Source organism: Erinaceus europaeus, chromosome 10, assembly GCF_950295315.1.
Source record: "Erinaceus europaeus chromosome 10, mEriEur2.1, whole genome shotgun sequence".
Classification (NCBI taxonomy): domain Eukaryota; kingdom Metazoa; phylum Chordata; class Mammalia; order Eulipotyphla; family Erinaceidae; genus Erinaceus; species Erinaceus europaeus.
Genome location: NC_080171.1, coordinates 6,605,425 through 6,628,153, shown reverse-complemented (window position 1 = coordinate 6,628,153; position 22,729 = coordinate 6,605,425). Strand labels below are relative to the sequence as shown.

General features: G+C 43.3%; 1 protein-coding gene and 1 long non-coding RNA gene across 5 annotated transcripts in view; one reads left to right on the top strand and one right to left on the bottom strand.

Annotated features, from left to right (window-relative positions):
• The window catches only part of FSD1L (fibronectin type III and SPRY domain containing 1 like), a 67,292-nt gene extending 52,439 nt beyond the window's left edge, over nt 1–14,853 (top strand). For 2 of the 4 annotated variants that reach the window (XM_060199065.1, XM_060199062.1), the window contains 6 exons: nt 1,602–1,731; nt 2,651–2,683; nt 6,991–7,091; nt 7,861–8,112; nt 10,853–10,941; nt 12,523–14,853. In XM_060199065.1, the coding sequence (XP_060055048.1) occupies nt 1,602–1,731; nt 2,651–2,683; nt 6,991–7,091; nt 7,861–8,112; nt 10,853–10,941; nt 12,523–12,645 (728 nt within the window). In that variant the 3' untranslated portion in view covers nt 12,646–14,853. The remainder of the gene's footprint in view (nt 1–1,601; nt 1,732–2,650; nt 2,684–6,990; nt 7,092–7,860; nt 8,113–10,852; nt 10,942–12,522) is intronic. The other 2 variants (XM_060199064.1, XM_060199063.1) reach the window with 2 other exon arrangements.
• Nucleotides 1–22,729, bottom strand: part of LOC132540822 (uncharacterized) — a 478,519-nt gene that overhangs the window by 295,718 nt on the left and 160,072 nt on the right. The gene's annotated exons all lie outside the window — the stretch shown is intronic.

Here is a 22,729-nt window from a genome sequence, read left to right as displayed (position 1 = left end):
TTTTTATATATAAAATAGAGACAACAACAGCAAAGATACCATAGCACAGAAACTATCACCAGTCCTCATTGTTTATGAAAATCTTAATGCTGTTTTCCTTTTTTAAAGGAGCTTAAACGAGACAGCTCAGCTAGGAGGGTGTCTGCTTGGCCGTATGCTTCTCTTGACTCAGCAGAGACTGGACCTCAAACCTAAAGCAGATATCCTTCCAGATAAGATGTCTTGCTGGCCTTAACTTTAAAGAAAATAAATCAACAAACAAAAACTGTATTAGGACTTTAAAAAGCAGCTGAGAATTGATGAGACCTGAGTTATACCTTTTCTTTTTTTTAACATAGATCACATCGTACGCATTGCCTCTTGCTCATATAGAGGTTACCCCCACTTTCTTAAATAAAGTATGTTCTGCATAGTGCAGGGTGTTCATCTTATTTAATCCCAACTTCTTAGCTAGTTAGTAGCCTTCCCATCCCATATTCATCATAAAGCAGGTAGGTGTGTTAGTGAGCTGCCCACTTAGGTCTCTTCTCCTTTCATTTCTCTTTTCTTTTGTTTAATATTTTTACCCTTCTGTTGCCCTTGTTGTTTATCGTCGTTGTCGTTGTTGTTAGATAGGACAGAGAGAAATGGAGAGAGGAGAGGGGAAGAGAAAGACAGACGCCTGCAGACCTGCTTCACCGCCTGCGAAGCGACTCCCCTGCAGGTGGGGAGCCGGGGGACTCGAACCGGGATCCTGACGCCGGTCCTCGCGCTTTGTGCCACGTGCGCTTAACCCGCTGCGCCACCGCCCGGCTCCCTTCTCGCTCTGTTTTTACTGAGGAGCTATAATCATTTCTGTTTATGCGCAGATTTTGAAAGCTCAACTTGTTGGGTGTGGTATTTACTAGAAGTGGTTTTGGTCAGCAGATTTGCAGTTAGAGCGTTGTTTTATAAATAAAGACTGACCAGTGGTTTTAAGTATCAAAGTATCTTGACTGTAAGAGGAAGTATATGTCTGTCAGGCTTTATAGCTTCTTATGCCACAGCCCACTCTCAGTCATAACTCTCCCAGCTCTGCTTCCTACTTGGTCATAAGAATCATATGACAACCCATGGATTCTGCTAACCAGAAACTAAGGTTATTGTGTGTTGAAGGTGGGGGATTCAGGCAGCGGGAGTACCCGAAGCTTTGGTTGCTGTCCAGTGATATTTTTTTTTTGGGGGGGTGGGAATTAGAGACACAGAGACTGATGAAAAAGAAAATAGCCCTGTCCACCCATCTTCTGCTTCATCCACTCCCCTGCATCATTTATTTCCATGAGGGTAGAAGAGACGAGAGAGATACCACAGCACCACCCCACTATCCATAACACTCGCCAGGGCAGGCAATCCGGGATGCTCCAGGGACTTGAACCCAGAGCCTCAGACATATTCTCTGCTGAGTGAGCCATCTCCTGGCCCTCACTGAAGACATAAAGTGTTAAGATTAGGAACTTGAACTTTATTCTATATATGTAGTGTTCGGTCATTTGAGTAGAAAAAGAATGTCATTGTGCTTTAGAATGTGAAAATAGGCAACATTTATTTTTTTTTTTTTTAAATTGAAACATTGTTTTGGATAGCACTTAACTTCGTTTTGGATAATTCCTCATCTCATGTGAACCTGAGAGTTGAAGACAGCTGTGTGGAATGGGACCCTACTGGAGGGAAAGGTCAAGAAAGTAAAATCAAAGGCAAAGAGAACAAGAGCAGGTAAGAGCTGGCCATTAAATCTGTCATCTCCACAAAGGCCTACGTCTTAGTACTTGTTTGATGATTAACTTGCAGTGAAATTCCTATTACATACACCCATGTACTCTGTGTTCATAGTGTCAAAATGAGCAGTATAGTATTTGTCAGTTCTTAAAATAGATAATAATTTTTTTTTTCATTTTCTTTCCTAACCCTCCTCTTCACACTTTCACTTCAGTATTCCATTTCTTTTAAGTTGTGTCTACAGCAACTTGTATTGCTGCTCAAAGACAAGTTCCTGGTGTTGTCCCCGAACTTGATGTGAACCCTCAGAGTCTGTCTCACGCACAGGCTGCACCGAATGCCGACTTCTGCCAGGCATTAAGGCATTACCTGGGCGCCCTGACCAGCGGCCTGCTGAACTGAGCAGGCGGGGCTGATGAGCATTTATTCTCGTCAGACTTTGGTAGTTTCAAAAGATGAGGGCCTTTCATCTTTGTCATGGGCAAAATTTTTCGCTCATATTAAAATAAGGTGGTATCACTATGAATTACAACAACGAATAAAAAAAAAAATTCCTCAAACACCGAGGAAGCTAGGCACTTGGGAGTAGTCATAGGTACAAATAGGACTTAAAAGGGGCGCGAACTCAAGAACATAGAGATATTGGTCAGATCTATAGATATAGATAGTTGTAGGCACAGAGTCAGCCCGTATCTGTGACCGTGGGAGAGCTTCTGCAGTTTGCAGTGGAGGCATGGGGACACAGAACTCTGGTCTCTGGTGCTGGCTAGCGTATGGAATTCTATCCCTATTATATTATATTTTTTTAAATCACTAAAAAAAATTCCTCAGCAGACCATCGGTCTAGTTTTATTAGAAACTGTTAAATTGAAGTTGTTTATCAGCATCTTAACAGTTGCCTATTTTTATCTGACAGTATCCATGTTACTTCACTGAAGAAGCCTACAAGGTGATGATCTGTGTCTGTGTAGTTCTAGGACTTAGTATATCTAGCTTGGCTGAATGACTTTTATTTTCCTTTTAACCTGTAAGCAGATGCCATTACAGCAGCTAAACCCCTGCTCTTTGTAAGCTGAAATATTGCTCTGTGTAGACCGTCTGTTGGATACCTTATGTTTTGAAGTTATGGCACGGAAGTGTACGCTGTATTATTTGGATTCTGTTGTGAATAATAACAAAATAATACGCTGGGCTTTTAAAGTCTCTCTTTGTTTTCTTTCCTCTGATTTTCTTCTGCATTTACTCATACATGGCATCTTTCTCGTGCTGGATTCAGTATGTCTGACATTACAGTGTTGACTTTGGTTTGTATTTGACACAAGACGGGTTTGGAGTGTTCTGTATTTTATCATAACCAAGTGGTTTCCAAAGCATCAAAAACAAAAACAAACAAACAAAAAAAAGTAAGACTGTTTGCTGAAATCATTAGACAGTGCTGGAAAGATGGGTCATTGCAAATTGCAAAAAAAAAAAAAAAAAGTAAGCCATGTGGCAGTTTGAATATACCACATTTACCGCAAATGAGAATGTGCTCTTCTCTGAGTTCTCTTTCTCTCCTCAGTTCACTTCCTCTTTGTTGGTGAAAAATGATTGTGTACTTTATGTACTGGAGACTAAAATGCTCTTGGCTTTTATAGTCTTTGAAGTTTCCTATGGTCGTTGAGAGAATTTCAGATTGCTTGTGTTGAGCATTTTTTATCGTAGTTGACCCTTGAGCGATTCAGCTTTGACCTGGTGCTTAAGCCGCTTGCATGCAGCCAAGCGTTGTACACCAGCTGTTGCATCTGGAAATGTGGAGGTATGGAGAGATGGAGGGAGGGCTGATGATGGATGACGCACAGACTGTCAGCTGCGTGGAGGCTTGGAACCCCGACACCACTCGGGGGTCAGCTGTGCATTAGTTTCCTTTCCCTTCCTTTCCTCTACTGACACTGCGTGTGCAGCTGACTTGTAAACTATTCTAGAGGTACACTCACACGCGTTTTTCCCCATAAGTACTTGTTCACTATCGGATGCCATCTGGGTGTTGTGGGGCTTATAGAGATAAATACTGTCCTGCCTTCAAGAAGTTGGCTCTGCCTGACGTAGATCTTCCCGCTGCTCACATGCGCCTGCCGATGCAGTTACTGCTTACACACGCACATAGGTAACGGGAACACAAAGTAGAGACTGTGTGTAAGGTGAAGGAAGAGACCTGGGCCTGCCAGGTATTGAAATGGCAGGACACTGAGCCTAGCAGAAAGTAACAGCCAGGCCTTCGCTCTCACGGTGTGATGGCAGAAGCAGCAAAGGACCAAGGGACCAAGGAAAGGGTGCCTGCTTCTGTTTTCCCCTTCAGAATGTTCCGCAGGGAGGGTCAGGTCAATCCGTGCAGACTGTCGGCGGGGTTCTTCCATTGCCAAGAGGTTCAAAGCATAAGGGTCCCCTTGTGGTTTTATGGACTGACAGCGCAAAAAGATGGCCGGAAGTAGGTGGGAAGGTTAGGAGTAGGAAAGTTTTGAGAGTAAAGAAAGCCATCTCTCCTTCCACGATCCCATTAGAGATCTCGGTAGAAGCTGCTGAAAGGGTCTTGGTGCCTTTTGCCTCAGGGAGCGAGCATAGAGGTTCCTGAACTGGGAGGATATATATTAGGCCATCAGAAAAGTCATGATGCATTTCTGCTTTAAAAAAAAAAAAGCCAGAGAAATGGCACGGTGAATAAATGATTGGACTCTCAAGAATGAGGTTCTAGGAGCAGTGGATTCAATGGTACTGGCACCAAGCCCCAGAGATAGCCAGAGGAAAAAAATATATATTCATTTATTGTGGATAAAGATTTGAGGGGGGGCAGGGGGCGGATCAGGGGGGACTTTCAGTGCTGCTGCACCACTCACAAAGCTTCCCTGCTGCATGTGGGGACTGAGGGCTTGAACCCGGGTCCTCATGCACTGTAATAGGTGCACTATTGCCCAGCCCCCTTTTTAAATTATTACAGTTGTCTTTACTTAGGCCTGAAATCTTACATACAGGAATGTGACGCCGGACTCCTCCAAAAACGTACTTAGTTTGGACCATCTGGGAGACATTCATTAAGAAATGATTTCGAGCCCCCAGCTCCCTACCTGCAGTGAAGCAGGTCTGCAGGTGTCTGTCTTTCTCTCCGCTCTCTGTCTTCCCCTCTTCTCTCCATTTCTGTCTGTCCTATCCAACAACGAACGACATCAAGAATAACAATAATAACCACAACAAGGCTACAACAAGGGCAACAAAAGGGGAAAAAAAGGGCCTCCAGGAGCAGTGGATTCATGGTGCAGGCACTGAGCCCCAGCAATAACCCGGGAGGCAATAAATAAATAAATAAATAAATAAATAAAGTAATGTGTGTATGGGAGCTGGGTGGTAGGTAGCACAGTGGGGTAAGCGCACGTGGCGCAAAGCGCAAGGACCGGCATAAGAATCCCAGTTCGAGCCTCCAGCTCCCCACCTGCAGGGGAGTCGCTTCACAGGCGGTGAAGCAGGTCTGCAGGTGTCTGTCTTTCTCTCCCCCTCTGTCTTCCCCTCCTCTCTCCATTTCTCTCTGTCCTATCCAACAACGACGACATCAATAACAATAAAATAAGGGCAACAAAAGGGAATAAATAAATATTTTTTAAAAGTGTGTGTGTGTGTGTGTGTAGAAGATTCTGTTTGACATAAGGCATTAGTAGCTACTGTACTTTTTAGAAAAACTTACCTCACCCTAGAAGTCTAGAATACTGCAGATTTTTTTTAAGTGTGTGTGTGTGTGGGGGTCTAATGGCTTACGGTAAATACAGTCACTGGTTCATGTGTAAAACTTGTCAGCTTTCTACAAAACACTCCCCAGCCCCAGCCCCGGGCTCCTCCACCATCCTGCACTAGGACCTGCCCGCCGCCCCTTACTCAGTGCAGCAGCCGCAGTGCTGCTCGTGAGGCTCTCCTCTGAAAGCTGGACTGTTTTCTAAATGGTTGTGTCTGTTTTTCTTTTCTCCATGCTGTCCTTTTATTTCCTTACTATTGGTAAGTTACAGATATTTGTTTCCTTAAATGCTGTGGTTCAGTGTCACTGAAATGTTATTTTAAAATATCCTCGGGAGCCATCAAAATCACTCACCTGGCTTGTGCTCCTGCTCTGCCATTGGCACAGCCCAGGTTCAAGCCCAGCCTCGACCATCCTAGAGGGAGGGTTGGCCCTATGTCTTTCTCACATCCATCCATCCATCCATCCATCCATCCATCCATCCATCCATCCATCCATCCATCCATCTGTCCATCCATACGTTATCTGTCAGTCTGAATAAAGTAAAAAAGTCTTTGGGATTTGGTCTGTTAGGAGTGTTTAAGAGTGAGTGAATGGTCTAATTCTGATCAGTTCACCATCTCATGTAACCTGATACAAGATGAGATCAGGTTGGATCTTGTCCGTTTTGATAGGAGAAATACTTGATAATACATGCTTTTGTACGGTGCATGAATTCAGGCAATTATCCCCCCCCCCCCTTCTCCACATCTTCCTCCTCCTCTCTTCTTCTTTTTTTCCTCCTCCTCATTTGTTGTTACTGCTGGGACTTCGCCAATCCCAGCTAGCTTTTCAGATAAACACCCAGAGAGAGAGAGCGAAGGAGGCAGAGAATGAAAGAGAGAGAGAGAGAGAGGGAGGGAGGGAAGGAGGGAGGGAGGCAGGCAGGCAGGCAGGCAGGCACCCCAGCATGGAAGCTTCCCTCAGGGCTGTGGGACCAGACTTGAACCCTCGTGTGGTCCCTTGTGTGGCATGGCACGTACGCTGTGCAGGTGAGCTATTTGCTGGCACGCTCTTTTCCTTTTTAAGAAGACACCCAGAACAAAGGTATCTACTGCCGAGTCAAGAAGTTATTTCATCGTCTCTTTGTCTTTTCTTGTACTGTAGCTGCAAGAATTCCAAGCTGCAGTCTTCTGTCCTTGTTGAGTGTTTTCTGTTTTTCCTCATTTTGTCTTGTCTCTTTGGCATTCTCATTCCAGCTGCGTTCTTTGCATGAGCCTTGCTCCTTGTCTGCAGGATTGTAGCATTTGCAGTCTGCTTTGTGTTTATGCTTCTTATGTTTGAGTGTTTAAAATCAAAAGTTCTGTTTAATAATCATTCAGATAAAACTAAATGTTAGCATTTTGCCACTTGACTAGAAGAAATATTTCTCAAAGGCTCCTTTGTTGGTTTGTAATTTTAGTCACTGAAACCTTTCCAGTACGTAATCATTGTTTATCTTGTTATTCCTGTCGATCTAGAAGTGGTACACCCTCCCCCAAACGGACGTCTGTAGGTTCCAGGCCACCGGCAGTAAGAGGTAGCAGAGATCGCTTCACGGGAGAGTCATACACAGTGCTGGGTAGGACAGATACCAAATCTCAGATCTCTTTATCCTCTCTGATTAAAGGCCTCTCAGTCATACTCATGGGCTCCCCACTCATGGAGAGCTTGAGTGGGTGTCTCTGTACTGAATGAATATTTGCAGAAGTTTCTCCCTCTTGAGGTTTAATCACTGTACTGGGTCTTCAGATTGTCTTCTTATTGGTATATTTAAAACTCTAGCGCATATATATAGATATCTAGTGTGTGTGTGTGTGTGCGCGCACTGCATATCGTCTAGCCCATGAAAGCTAGTAATAAGTATATAAGGGGCGAGGCAGTGGCTAGCCCCATTGAGCACTTGCATAACCATGTGCAAGGACCTGCCAGCAAGTCCCTGCTCCCCACTCCCCACCTGCTGGGCGAAGCTTCATGAGCGTGAAGCAGGGTTGTGGGTGTCTCTCTTTCTCTCCCCCTCTCTGTCTCCCCCACCTTTCTCAGTTTCTCTCTGTTCTGTCGAAAACAAAAATCAAGGGGCAAAAAGTGGCCACTAGGAGAGGTGGATTTGTTGTGCAGGTACCAATCCCCAGCAATAACCCTGGTGGTATACACACACACACACACACACACACACACATACACACACACACAAAAGTGTATTGTGTGGTGGTGGTGTGTTAACGTAATCAATCTCCTGAATCAGTTTTTTTTTTTCTTTTTCCTTTTTATGGGATGAGAACTAGATAGAAACCTGGTGACTCTGGGAAGGAAAAGCTGAAAGTCCAGTCTGAGTTTCTGATCTGTTACAGGAGACACTGCTATTGAAAGTGGCCAGCATTACTGGGAGGTCAAGGCTCAGAAGGACTGCAAATCCTACAGCGTGGGGGTGGCGTACAAGACCCTGGGCAAGTTTGACCAGCTGGGAAAGACGAACACAAGCTGGTGTGTTCACGTCAACAACTGGCTACAAAACACGTTTGCAGCCAAGCATAACAATAAAGTCAAAGCTTTGGATGTCGCTGTTCCCGAGAAAATGGGTGTCTTTTGTGACTTTGATGGGGGTAAGTCTACTTTCTCTTCTCTTTTAAGTCTTTCCATATTTGCCTCTCTTTCCTACTTTCCAGCGCTAATTACACATACAGGATTTTTTACACATACAGGATTTTCCCTGGTATTACTGTGTTTTAAACTTTGCTTCGACCACAAAAACACAACTTCAGCTTTAGAAGTGATTGGAAAAGTGACATGTGCCCATTTCCCTGTGAAAGTACTTCTCTGGAGTATAGTTAAGTAGGTCTGAAAGAACGATTGTTGTAACTTTAGTCTTTTTTTTTTTTTTTTTTTTTAATCGTCTTATTAGGGAAGTCGTGGTTTACAAGATAGTTTGCAGTTGGGAGCAGTTTCTTATCTTCCAGCCCAAGCCGTCTGCACACCATCACCAGCACCAACTGTGGTTCCCCTCCACTGGGTGCCCAGCACACACTCAGCCTGCCCCCCCCCCCCCCCCCCCGTCTCTAGCCTTGTTGCAGCAGACTAAGCCCAGTCCGAGTATCACATCGCGCTAAATTTTGCATCGCCTTGTTTCCTAAGTTTCACCTGTAGGTAAGATCTCCAGGTTGACACTTCTAAGCTAATAAAACCCAGTTTCACCAAGTTTCAGTCATTTTGTTGGGGGGAAATAATGTCTCACACAACAGTTGTGGTCACGTAAGTCCAATTTATTTCCCCATGATAGGCGTCTGCACACCATCAACTTAAGTATTCCTCCGCCATACTGCAGCCTTGGGTCCCCAGCACCCTCTCCACTCACTCCCGCCTCCTACGTACGACCCTGCCCTCCCGTCACCCCATCATCCCCAGTCCCTGGCGTTGGTGCAAGAGACTCCACCCAGCCCAGATGTCACCATTACTTTTTGCTGCCATTGGAGCTTCCCTACTCCAGGCAGAAGCCTTTCAGATGAAATGACAAGGTCAGAAACAGAACGTCATCACAGCACCAGCGCCTCCTTCAGTGTGGTGGGGGCTTGTTTCGAACTTGTGGCTTGCGCAGGACAAAGCTATTATCATGCCAGCCCACGCTTCACTTTTTAAATTACAGCCTGGTCATTTTAACTGTGTCCAGATAATTCCGCGAACTCTCCAGTTACTTAAACAAACGGGGCAGGGTCATCTGGGCTTGATTTATTCTCAGTGAGGATGTGTCAGTTCCACTCCTCTTTTTCACCTTGGTTTCCTCAGAATTAGATAAATAATATTCCTCAGTGGTCTAGGAGTGGGGAAAGCATTGGACTCTCAAGCCTGCGGTCCCGAGTTCAATCCCCAGCAGCACATGTACCAGAGTGATGTTTGGTTCTTTCTCTCTCTCTCTCCTCCTATCTTTCTCATGAATAAATAGATTTCTCATGAGTAAATAAATAAAATCTTTAAAAATGATGATGATGATAATAATAATAATACTCAGGATAAATGGCCATTTGTTGGCCTAAGTTTTTTTTCTTTCATTGAACTACTAGCATAACGTGTTTCTCTCCTTCAGTCCCCTTTCTTAGTCCCCTTGTGTTTCCTCAAAGAGTAACTGTTAATGTAGCGAGTGTAGTTCACAGAAAGGAAGTGTTAAATAATGGGAACATATGCTGCACACCTTGAGAAATACTAATAACTGCTCCTGTTTATCTAGTAGTCGAGGGGATGGATTTCTGGTTTTGTTTTTTTTGCCAGGGCTCAGTGCTGGCACTATGAATCCACTGCTCCTGGTGGCCACTTTTTCCATTTTATTGGATAGGATAGAGAGAAATTGAGAGAGGAGGGGAGATAGAGGGGAGAGAAAGAAAGACACCTGCACCCTTGCTTTGCCACTTGAGAAGCGACTCCCCTGCAGGTGGGGACCAGGGGTCTGAACCCAGGTCCTTGTGTACTGTACTGTGTGCTTAATCAGGTGTGCCTGCCCCCACTCCCCCGTTCTTATTTTGTAACTGCATGTAGGTAGTTTACTATATTGAGGTAAGTGTTTATAAACTAGTATTTCAGCCGCAGGATAAATGTTATTTTCTTTTTGGTTAGGGTCAGCTGATTTGTTAAGAGAGCATTGTAAAGAGAAGATAGAACCTGGGCAGGCATTTCATTTTGAATAAGATAAAATGAAAAGATACATACAGGATTAGGCTAGAACCCAGAGGACAGTCATAACAGAAGAGAAGCTGTCGGGGTAGGGAAGGGGAGACAAGACAGAGTTCTGGTGGTGGGAATTGTACCCCTCTTATCCTATGGTTTTGTCAGTGTTTCCTTTTTATAAATAAATTTTAAAAAAAATTAAAAAAGAAGTGATAATGGTAGCACGCCAGGCTGAGCACTCACATTATGTTGGGCCTGGATTCAAGTCCCGCGCCCCACCTGCAGGGGAAGCACCTATGAGCACTGAAGCAGGTATGCAGGTGTCTGTCTGTCTCTCTCCCTTCTACCTCCCTCTCCCCTCTCAGTTTCTCTCTGTCCTATCAAATAAAATAGAGAGGAAGAAAAGAAAGAACACAATGGCCGCCAGGCATGGTGGATTCCTCACAGTGTTAGCACTGAGCCCCAGCGAGAACCCTGGGGGCAATATAAATAAATAAATAAATAGATAGATAAATAAATAAATAAGAAATAAATAAATAAATAAGAAATAAATAAGAAAGGAAGGAAGGAAGAAAATAAAGAAGAAGAAATAAATGTTAACAGCAAATGGTACATTTAGTTATTGATTTTATGCATTATTATCTTAGATATTATTATTATATAGTAAGTTGGACTTTTTTTCTCTTTTAGGTCAACTTTCTTTCTATGATGCGAACTCAAAACAATTGTTATATTCCTTTAAGACAAAATTTACTCAGCCTGTTCTGCCTGGTTTCATGGTTAGTGACTATTTATATTTCATTTGGTTTGGTGACTTTAAGTAGAAAATGCTTTGTTACTTATTTGGGGGAGCAAAGGTCTCATTTTATGCTATCTTGTTTTTTTATTTCTATTCCTCTTCTTCAGTTCACTTCTCCTAACTCTTATTTCTGCTATATATTATTTTATTATTATTTATTAGTAGTATACAGAAGTAAACAGATGGTAAGTGTGCCGTGGACAACTTCTCACTGGCTGGCACTCACGTTGGTTTGTATTAGGAATAGAACATGACCGCAGCCCCATAAGCTCCCTGTGTCCATTTCTCTAAAGTGACGACGACACACGCTGGAGTTTTTAGTACAATGTGCGCTTAGCCCTGTGCACCACTGCCTGCCCCCGCCCCCAGGATTATATTTTGCCACCACTTCAACTTTATGTCAGTGTAATCAATGTAGATCTCTTTGAATCATTTTTTTAAAAAAAAGATTTATCCCTGTTGTTCTCCGTAGGGTAGTTCCTTTTTTACTGTATATATGGTGACAGGCTTCCATTATGTGTGGCTCGAGTCATCTGTTTGGCTGTGGTGTCCGCCTGGTGGTTTTTCAAACAGAACTGCTGTGTGTTCTCTTGTTCGTGTTTTTAAGTAGATGTCGGTGTATTTTTTCCATGGGGGTAAACACCTAGGATTGGGGTTGCAAGGACTTTTCTTTAAATTGCTTAATTTCCAAAAATGTAACACTAGTTTTAGTGTCAAGAAGCACAGTACCTCTGTGTTAAGGTTTATTGAAGTGTCCTTTTTTTTTTTTTCTTTTTTGCCTCCAGGGTTATCACTGGGGCTCAGTGTCTGCACTATGAATCCACTGCTCCAGGAGGCTTCCCCCCCTTATATTGACATTGTTGTTTATTGTTGTTATTATTGTTATTACTGTCATTGTCGGATAGGACAGAGAGAGGACAGCAAGACGGGGGGTGGGGGAGAAGGATACACACTTGTAGACCTACTTCACCACCTGTGAAGTGACCCCCTGTAGTTGGGGAGCTGGGGGCTCGAACCAAGATCCTTACACCAGTCTTTGCATGTCACATCATGTGTGCTTAACCCGCTGTGCTACCACCTGGCCCCCTTATGGAAGAGTTCTTATTGGTAACAGTTTAAGGAAAGAAAGTTAAAGAGTTAACATTTTACTCTGCTGAGTCCCATGAGATTCCCGTTGTCACAATCGAAATCTCAAACTGTAATTGGAAACAAGGAAGTTGGCTCTTCATACATTTCACCTGTTCATGAAAGTTAGCGTTGGTAATGATAGCCAATACCTTTGGCCTAAAATAAATCGATTCTGTCTCTAGCTTCCTGGACCCCTTAGTTCCTTCTCTTGTGTGCCACTTGAGTCTGCTACCAAGCCTTCCTCTCCCCCTGGTTCTAAGTCTTTCGAGTTGGCCATTCGACTTCCACTTGGTTCAGATATGACAAGTCATCTGTTTCAAACTTGCTGGTGTTTGTATGTGTCCCGTTTTGCCTTTCAAGTGTCACTTTCATAGTCGCATTGTTGTCACTTGGCTTGAAACCTTCCTGAAGCTTTGTCTTTGTCTTCCCTCAGGTTTGGTGTGGCGGACTCTCTTTAAGTACTGGGATGCAAGTGCCAAGTGCTGTGAGAACTCTTCAGAAAAGTGAAAACGGGATGACTGGCTCAGCGAGCAGCCTAAACAATGTTACTCAGTAGTACCTACACAGAGCATGAGCCCCCGCCTTTGCTGGGGTGGCCTTTCTGTGTGCAGTTACCAATCACAGACCTCATGAGCAGAGGGCACTGGGTTGGCTGCATTCCGCTCTAGGGCCTGGAGTCTGTTAGAATTAAGCACCTAGCACGAAGCCTTCACAGGAGTCTGACGCACTATATTCATAGAGCAAGCAGATGCTGGGTGAGAACCTCATGTTTCAGCGCCTAAGTGTGGGAATGGCAGTGTTTTAATAGTTGCACACACGCTCGTATTAGTGTTTCTTGGACTGCTCTGGCTTTCCTAATAGGTTTAATTACATCCGGGAGCTCTAGGGCCTGGGGTGAAAAACAATTAAATTTTGCCTTTTCCTCTATTTTTTTTTTAACCACATCACTACCTGTTTAAATTAGATTCTTACACTGAAGCTTTAAATGTCTACGATCCTGTAAGATTTTCTGAACATTGAGCTAATTGGTTAGAGATGCAAGAAAGATTTTCTTAGTGTTCCCAGCCCATCTCCCTTTTATAAAAAAGTTGTTTTGACTAGATTGTGTATTATTTTCTCCTTTTCAGATACTGTGATGTTTCTCTTGTAGCTGCCACTGAAAATAGAGAATGATTAATTAGGTTTCTAGGCAATTTTTTTTTATGTTACCCTGTTTAATTGGACTTCTTTTCATCCTGTTATTTTGGTGGTGGGTAAAATCTTCCGAAAAAAAAAACTTTGCATTTTCTGAATTTACTGTCTAGGTTAATATAACATTTAATGGCTGTCTTTGACAAGCTTTCCACTTGAATTCAGAAGCAACTGATAATTATCCTACTTGTTGCAATGAAAGTTTATTACAATTACAGAGGTGAGGAATCTATACCACTCAGCTTTAGTGAAGGTAGAATGGATTTTATACAGGTGCCTAATACCATTCTTTACTGAATTAGTCTTTTACTTTTCAGTAATTCATGGAATGGCTTAACTTAGTTTTTTTTTTTTTTTTTTAAATACACATTGCGGACTTATTCAGCACATGATTTTTAAAACATAATTATTAGATTATTTTTCAATTTTCTTACTTCACCTTATTTACTTTCTAAAGGGGGTTAGTTCCTTCAATAGAAATCGTCCCCAGATTTGAGAAAAACATGTTAAATAATGAATACAACCCATGGTTATTGTGAAGAACATAACTGTTTTTTTCAGTTGATCAGAATTGGTAACACCAGTTCGCTGAGCCGAACTGAAGGCTGCAATCCCAGTATTAAGAGTTCCCTGAGCACTGTAAGGTCTGCATTCGTCTTGTCCTTAACTTTAGAGCCTTTCTCTTTTTCTCGTGTTGCCTTTCTTTCATTCTTGATTTCTTTTTTAAAAAGGAAAAAAGCTTTAACCTTTTATTATATATAATACACTAGGATTTCAAGGTAGGCAGAGTTTTACACTTGATTCTCATTTTAAGTGTATCTTACCATGACAACCTTTTTCCAAGGAGTCGTGATTATTGCTGACTTAGCTGGTTATCACTGCAAGGCCTTCAGAACAGTAACAGCCAAATCTCAAAGTTTATTGCTTTCTGACAGATGTTTTCTTTATTTAAAGAAGTTTTATTTGAACCTCCTAAGTTTGTTTTCCCCAGGGAACATTCACACCTACATCATCACTGTCTAATAACATATTGGTAATTTTAAAAGTTCTAAGTCAGTTCTTGGACATCAATTTGTCAATAGATATTCCTTCAATTCTCTAGATAAGTTTTTGTTCCTGTTAGTGATTTTGAAAGAAAATTTAGAGTGTTATGTTACAACAGGCTTATGTTAGGGCCTAAGGAAAATGGTAATATTAAATTCTCTTTATAGAATCAAATCTAAGTTAGTGGCCAAGCTGCTTTACGTAAACATTTACGTAGAAAACTTTAGTAAAACTGACGTAAAGCCAGAAAATTCTTATATAACTTTGTACTGTTATACCTTGCATAATTGTGTCTTCTGACTAAATCAGTGCCTTGTCCCTCTCAGCATACTCTTGCTCCATACCCCATGCAGTTTCCGCTGGTGTCTAAATCAGAGATGATTCTGTGGGACTGGTGCGGGCCTTCTCCTGCAGGGGTATGAAGGGGAGAAAACGCTCACCAGAGGCCGGGGGAGTGCGGCGCATGCGACTCTTTTCCTGTGCTCTTAGCATCATCTGAAACGCTTCATAGAGAATCTCCATTTGCAAATAGTCATTGGAAATATTTATGAGGGGGAAAAATCATTTGAAGTAATGGTAGTATTTGGAACAAGAACATGAAGTCTTCCTCTTTCTGCTTTGTTTCTTTCTTTTTTTTTTTTTTAGTGTAGAAATAGGCAGAGAGAGAGGGAGAGAGAGGGAGGGAGAGAGAGAGAGGGAGAGAAAGAGAGAGGGAGAGAGAGAGAGGGAGAGAGAGAGAGAAAGCGCAGCACTGACCTTCAATATAACGGGCTCGAACCTGGGTCTCACAGGTCTCACAGGGGGAAGCAGCTGTGCTTCCTCTTAAAGATCTCCAAAAATGAAAGAACAAGTGTTTTAAGTTCTTAGTAGTTTAAGATTTGTGCTAGATTCAACTGAAGAAAGTTTGCCACCCTCGTGTCCCAACTAGAAAACAGTCAAGTTTAGTGCCTATTTAAATAGCCTGAAATCAAGCTAAGTTGACCACAATATATAACATCTTCACTGACAATGAATCAACAAATATTGGGCTCTTCGGCTTAACTTAATACACCACAGAAAGTCGCTGCAACCTTGCAGGCATTCTCTGTTGCCTTTTTGTTGTTGTTTCGGAAGGTCCTAGGTGACTGCTTTCTGTGAGAGAGTGCAGGAGAGGGAGTGGAGGCTCTGCAGGCATAACCCTTGTGTCATGTGGTGCCACATGTCTCTCCTATTGCTCTTCTTTCTTAGTAGCTGAAACCCAAAACCAGCTTGAGTAAACTGGACAGAGAAATGAAGGACTCGAGCACTTTCGAAAAATAAACTTGGCACACTCATCGTCGTGGTGATTCCTTGAGCCGACCCTGTCCGTGTGTCTTCTTCCTTTCATGGTAGCCAGGTCTATCCCAAGCATTTCGTAGCTGCACATGGAAAGAAAACCATTCGTCAGACACTCCAGGTGTGAGCCATCAAAACGAACAGTATCAGACACTGGAGTCAAAATAGCGAGCAACCTGAAAGGGGCGGGAGCGTGGGTGTCTCCACCTAGGCTGAGAGGTGCGGCATCAGTACCATCTGAACATGCCTGCTTCATTCAGCAGTCACGTCTGACTCGGCATCAAGCTGTCAGTGGATGTGAACGGAACTGAATCTTGCATGGTTTTAACTCTCTGTGGTATATCCTTGGTGGTGTGAAGTAAATAATGCGTCTTTTTTTTTCTTCGTCTTCTTCTTCTTCTTCTCCTTCTCCTTCTCCTTCTCCTTCTCCTTCTCCTTCTCCTTCTCCTTCTCCTTCTCCTTCTCCTTCTCCTTCTTCTCCTTCTTCTTCTTCTCATCATCAGAGCTTCACTGCTCCTGGCTGACTTTCTCAGAGATATCGATAGAGACAGGCACAGACAGGGGAAGATAATACAGCACTCAAACTTGCCCCAGTGTGGTGGGCGCTGGGCTCAAACCTGGCTTTCCTACCTGGCAGACCAGGCGCCCTCCCAGAGAGCTCTCTTGCAGGCCCTGCTAAGATCGTCTCTCTCGGGATTTACCTAGAATGGTTAGGTCTTACCTACTCACTCTTCTGTTAAACTAGTTATTTGCATTTTAAATTCTTTTGGAAATACTGGGGGAGAGGGGATTTGAAAAAGGATATGAATTGAAAATGATCACTTGAAAGAGTATCGATTTTTAGAAGTGGAAAATTTGGACTTCTTACTGTAAAATAGTGTCTAACTCGCGGCTTAAAATACTAAGGGTCAGGAGTCTGATGGTAGCACAGCGGGTTAAGTGCATATGGCGCAAAGCGCAAGAACCGGCATAAGGATCCCGGTTTGAGCCCCTGGCTCCCCACCTGCAGGGGAGTCACTTCACAAGCGGTGAAGCAGGTCTGCGGGTGTCTTTCTCTCCCCTTCTCTCTCCATTTCTCTCTGTCCTATCCAACAACGATGACGTCAATAACAACAATAATAACTACAACAATAAAACATCAAGGGCAACAAAAGGAAATAAATATTTTTTAAAAAATAAATAAAGTAAAATACTAAGGGTCATATTTTGTTCAGACTGTTACCAGATTTTTTTTTTAATCCCATAGCAATTACATCAGTGTTCATTTGTTCGCTGGTTCACATAGCAGATGTGGCAGCCGTATTCTGTATACGAATCTTCAGGGTGGAGTTGATGGTGTGGACAGGTCTGCTGATTTTGGGCAGTGTACGTACTAAGTCCTCTTAGGGAAGTGTATGGTCAGTGTAATCGTATTCAACCTCCAGTTAACCACCAAGCTATTTATTATTCTAAGCCAAATGTGTATTTCATGATGTTTATATTGGAGCGCTGTAAGAGATTACACACTTTTCCGTAGTCATCAGAGATGCCCTCATGTTCAGTATAGTTTTAATTGTGGGTGTATCTCCCAGTATTTCTATTATTAAATATTTGTGATCCTGATATATCAGCTGAAATATTTTAGTAATGCAAATATTTTTAGCTTTTTGAATAACAAGGAGCTTAAGTGGATTTACATTCGCTTTATGTCATTTTTGTTGAAAAGGTGTTGTTGGTCATGCCATATAAAGATAAATGATGGCTTATAAGTAACAAAAATGCCACCGTATTTCCCCCCTCACACGACCCAGTTATTTAGCCAGTATTTGTTATGTCTGGGTCAACATAAGATGCTGACTTTCAATTCAAGATCATTTCAGCCTGTCCGTTTAAATGGATATGCCCTCTTAATGGTCCCAATCAGCTTCAGCTAGTCCTTGGAAATTCAAGACGTAGAAAGGATTTCACAGTATGTAGGACAGAAAGTAGGGTGATGACTTTCCTTTGGCTTGGAGCTTCTTGAGTTTGGACCAATTTTCAAGAAAAGTCAAATCATAGTTATTGGTAAAAGGCATTTTTGTTAATATCAGGACTTTGCCGAGAGCCCACAGATGATGAGAATGCCTGTGTACTTTTAACATTGCCATAAACTTAAGTTACCAAAGCATGAAGTCTTTGAAGGGAGACTCCTTTGCACCAAATTTATAACTAACTCGTACTACAAGATAATAGCTAAAGTTTGGGGATAATTTATACTAAGGGCCACTAATCTCTCAGTTTTCTTGATATGATATAAAATATATCTTGGCTTTGTTTCTTTTAAAAATTAGCCTCCCTGGTCGTGTCCCAGACTAGCTTTGTGACCTCCACACAAGTCATTCATCATCGTTGGTCCTACATGGCCATACGTAAAATGACTGTAAATTGAATTGTACAGCCCATCCCCACGGGGGAGTTGTGAAGCGTGAAATCAGCTGAACTGTAGGAAGATGCTTCCACAGCAGTATAAAGCTACGTGAATGTAAGGTAATCCTGTCAGTCAGTGATGAATTGTGGTGTTTCTATACTTCCAGATGCCATTCACTTTTGTAACGGCTGTTTTGGAAAACTGGATTAAAATGTTCTTTATCCTCCTCTAGTGGGTACGTGCCCTGCAGTCTTTTCGTGTTTTCTCATCAAGACTGTTACTCACTCGCCCAAGGCAGGGCTCTGCCAGTGTCCAGTAGCAGGTTAAGCACACGGCCAGACAGTGCTTCCACCCAGGAACTTGCACTTTTTATGACTGCTCGGTGCCACACATAAAAGCTGGATTTGCTGCAGATTCTTTAAACAACCAAATTATGAAGACAGGTCGTTTGTCTTTAGATAAAAGAAATTATGGTTTGTTGCTCACTTAACACCTGACAGCTGTAGCAACTGCACTGTCATTTAAAAAACAAGATGAAACATTTCAAGGTTCGTTAACTCAGTGGGTATCATTAGTTTCTCCCCTAACCTATTTGTATTACTTTAATTTGATTTATTAAGTGGCTTAGTAGTTTTCTTAACTTCAAATTATTTGATATGTCTATCTGGACATGGCTTTCTATGCAGTTCTAGTCATAAGACTTCTAATTCCTCAGGTTTAAACTGTGTTATGAATGAAGAACACTAACGAACTACTCGCCATGGACTCAGTGCAGCAAACTGGTATCTTGATGAGCACGTTGCCTCGTTTTCCTTGGAGACAAGACATTTTAAATGGGTTTTTTAACTTGAAAATAGAGCCATCAAAGTTGAGTAACTTGATGTTGAAATTATTGTCTGTTCTGTTTTGAATGACTGAATTGAGTTTTAACAGAAGCATCTGGAATAGCTGATCAAAAATTAAACTTTTTGCTGATTTATTTTACTTTAGTGCTTGCATTTATTCGCTTTCATTACATTTCTACAATGTACTGTTGGAAATGAGATAAAATCAGTCTGTTTTGCACTCTCCCAATATTTAATGTAGTTTCAAAGTATTTATTTATTATAGAGGGGGGAGAGGTAGAGAGGGACACACACACACAGTTTCACAGTTCCTTAAGACCTCCCCCTCGAGACTAGGTGCTTGAACCCACGACTTGTGCATGACAGTGTGTGCTCTCAGCCAAGTGCACCATCACCCACCCTCCAGCCCCTTCATTTTAAAGCAGTGCTGTTCAGCAGTGATCTCTGTAGAAACAGAAAGTTTTATAATTCTGCTGTCCTGCACAGTAGCTACAAGTCACACACCGCTGTCGAGCTCTGGAAATGTGATTAGTTCAATTTCGCCACTAAACTTTTTAATTAAATGAGATGAACCACATTTTGCTGACAGTTGCTGTTTTGTACAGTGTACCTATAGGGGATGAAACCTGGCATAAGAAACTAGAATAGAAACCAGGGACTTATTTTTTTGTCTTTGGAATCTTGTGATATGGCGTTCCATTTTGGTAGAAAGTAGAGCCTATGGTAACCTAAGTTTTTTAAAAAATATTTATTTTCCCTTTTGTTGCCCTTGTTTTTCATTATTGTTGTAGTTATTGTTGTTATTGATGTCCTCGTTGTTATATAGGACAGAGAAATGGAGAGAGGAGGGGAAGACAGACAGAGGGAAAGAGACACCTGCAGACCTGCTTCACCGACTGTGAAGCAACTCCCCTGCTGGTGGGGAGTAGGGAGCTCGAACCAGGATCCTTAGGCCGGTCCTCGTGCTTTGCGCCACCTGTGCTTAACCCACTGGGCTACCGCCCGACTCCTCCTAAGTCTTTTTATAAGTTGTATTTGCCCTGGAAACCAGATTAAGAGGAAAACCTGATCATTAAAAGACCGGGGCTTCTGCGTGTGCACTGAGAGTCTTCTTCTTTTTTTTTTTTTTTGCCATCAAGGAAAGAATGGAGAGTAGCTCACTCAGATACGTTCTTCATGTCTATTTTACTCCCCACCACAAATAAATGTTATAAGTAAACGTGCAGACCACTATGGAACTTGGCTTGCTTGCGTAAAGCTGTTTGGTGTGCCGACCAGTGCTGTTGTCAGGTCGAGTGTGTGGTAAGAGTCGGGGCACTTGTGTGTCTTCTGTGTTTGCAGCCGACCATCTCAGCCCCACTGCGCGCTGCACACCGCATAATACCAGGGTATGCTCGGTGCTCCCTTTGTACAAGGCCACCAGGGTGATTAAAATGCACTGTGACATGCAACCCCGGGCAACTGCCGCAGCATATGCCATCAACGGGAAGATAATCGTATCAAGAAAAGGTACGATGCCACGAACGTGCGTGTGCGCGGACTTGGGCAAGAGGGACGCCTGCACTAGTCCTCACTGTCGCTCTCCCTGGAGTGAAAATCTGAGGACGGCAAACCTGTCACTCATCCCCTGGACCCTGTGCCAAACAGGACTCTGCCCAAAGCCTGCTTGGAGATCAGAGGGCGCTCTTTCCCCGCGCCTTGTAACAATGACTGCCTTCCTCCTGTAAGTGAAAGGAATGTGGGTGGAGTTTTAAAAGTCCCGATGGATGGCACCTGTGTGCAGACCGAATCCTTGTGGCAAGCTGCAGTTAGAAGTAAAATGAGCCCAGATTTGGGGGAGAACAGGTTATGTTGTCAATTTCCAGCATCTATCTACGAAGTCTTTATTTTTTTAATTAATTCAGTAAGTTCAGATGCTGTAAATCAAATCAATCTACTAAAAAGTTATCAACGTTGCACTTTAAGGGCTGAGGAGACAGCTTAGTGGTTCTGCAAAAGACTTTCATGCCAGAGGCTCCGGAAGTCCGAGGCTCAATCCCCAGCACCATCATAAACCAGAGCTGAACAGTGCTCTGATTTCTCTCTCTCTCCATATCTTCCATTAAACAAAATGTAAAAATAATTGAACTTAATTTGTAACTTTTAGATGAGTATAGTTCTTTGTATTATTTCATTAAATCAGTATTAACAAAATGGTTATCATTTGCAACCGTTCATTCTTGTTATTCTGAATTCTTGTTAGCTGAAACTTGCATCTTGGTCATAATGAAATAGTCTATTTAAAAAAAAAAAGGCAAGGGAGTCTGGCTGCGGTAGCACAGCCGGTTAAGCACAGGTGGCACAAAGTGTAGGGATCCCGGTTCGAGCCCCCGGCTCCCCACCTGCAGGGGGGTCGCTTCACAGGCGGTGAAGCAGGTCTGCAGGTGTCTGTCTTTCTCTCCCCTTCTCTGTCTTTCCCCTCCTCTCTCCATGTCTCTCTGTCCTATCCAACAACGACAGCATCAATAACAATGATGACTATAACAATAAAACAAGGGTAACAAAAGGGAATATTTAAAGAAGCAGTAAATACTAGGCATTTTTCCTCTTTTCATGACCTTCAGTCATGACTAGTGATTTGTTTAAAGGAATCACTCTGAAGCCTAGAATTGTTATAATTTTTAGGTATTTGATGTGATAGAGGCAACGAGCGTTATTATTTTGATGCTCAAAGTCTGCTCACATCTTTGACAGCTTCTCTGGGTGCTTTCTGGTTTTCTACCCACCGAGCAGATGCGCACACCCGACATAAGCACGCATGCACACCTGATCCATATACAAAGTATGTTACGTGTCCACAGAATTTCTGGATGCAAAATAAAGGTTAAGTCATGGAAACGAGAAAAAAAAAAACTTCTTTCGATATTTCTAGCAAAAATTCAGAAAGTAATTCACACACAGGAGAGGAGGGTTTAGGTTTTTATTGAAAACCGCTTGCGGGCCATCCATAACAGCTTCTGCACAAGCAACCCGAGCATGAAACTTGCCCTTTCTGGCACGTGCACCTGTAAGGCAGGCCTGACACTGCTGGACAGACAGACGGAGAGACAGACAGAGAGAAAGGAAGGAGGGCGGGAAGGAAAAGAAAGGGAGGGAGGAAGAAGGAAGGAAAGGAAAAAAGAGGGAAGGGCGGAGGGAAGAGGGATGGAAAGGATAGGAAGAAGGGGAGAGGGAGGGAGGAGGGAAGGAAGGAAGGAGGGAGGGAAAGAAGGAGGGAGGGAGGGAAGGATGGAAGGAGGGAGGGAAGAAGGGAGGGAGGGATGAAGGAATGAGGGAGGGAAGGAGGGAGGAGGGAAGGAGGGGAAGGGAGGGAAGAAGGATGGAAAGGATAGGAAAAAGGAGGGAGGGAAGGAAGAAGGAGAGAGGGAGGGAGGAGGGAGGAAGGGAGGAAGGAAGGGATGAGGGAGGGAGGGAAGGTAGGAGGGAGGGAGGGAAGGATGGAGGGAGAAAGGGAGGGATGAAGGAAGGAGGGAGGGAGGGAGGGAAGGATGGAGGGAGAAAGGGAGGGATGAAGGAAGGAGGGAGGGAGGGAGGGAAGGATGGAGGGAGAAAGGGAGGGATGAAGGAAGGAGGGAGGGAGGCAGGGAGGAAGGAGGGAGGACCCCACAAAGGCTCTTGATCCCCGAGAGAATGAACGGAGGAGAGGAAGGCTACTCGCAGCAGCGGCCAGGGGCGGCGTGACCCGGAGAGAAGGCAGGACACGGGGACGGACACGGGGACGGACAGATGCGCGGAAATGACGGCGGGCGGGCCGGGCGACGGTGCAGCGGGTTAAGCGAAGCGCAGGGACCGGCGTGAGGATCCCGGTTCGAGCCCCCGGC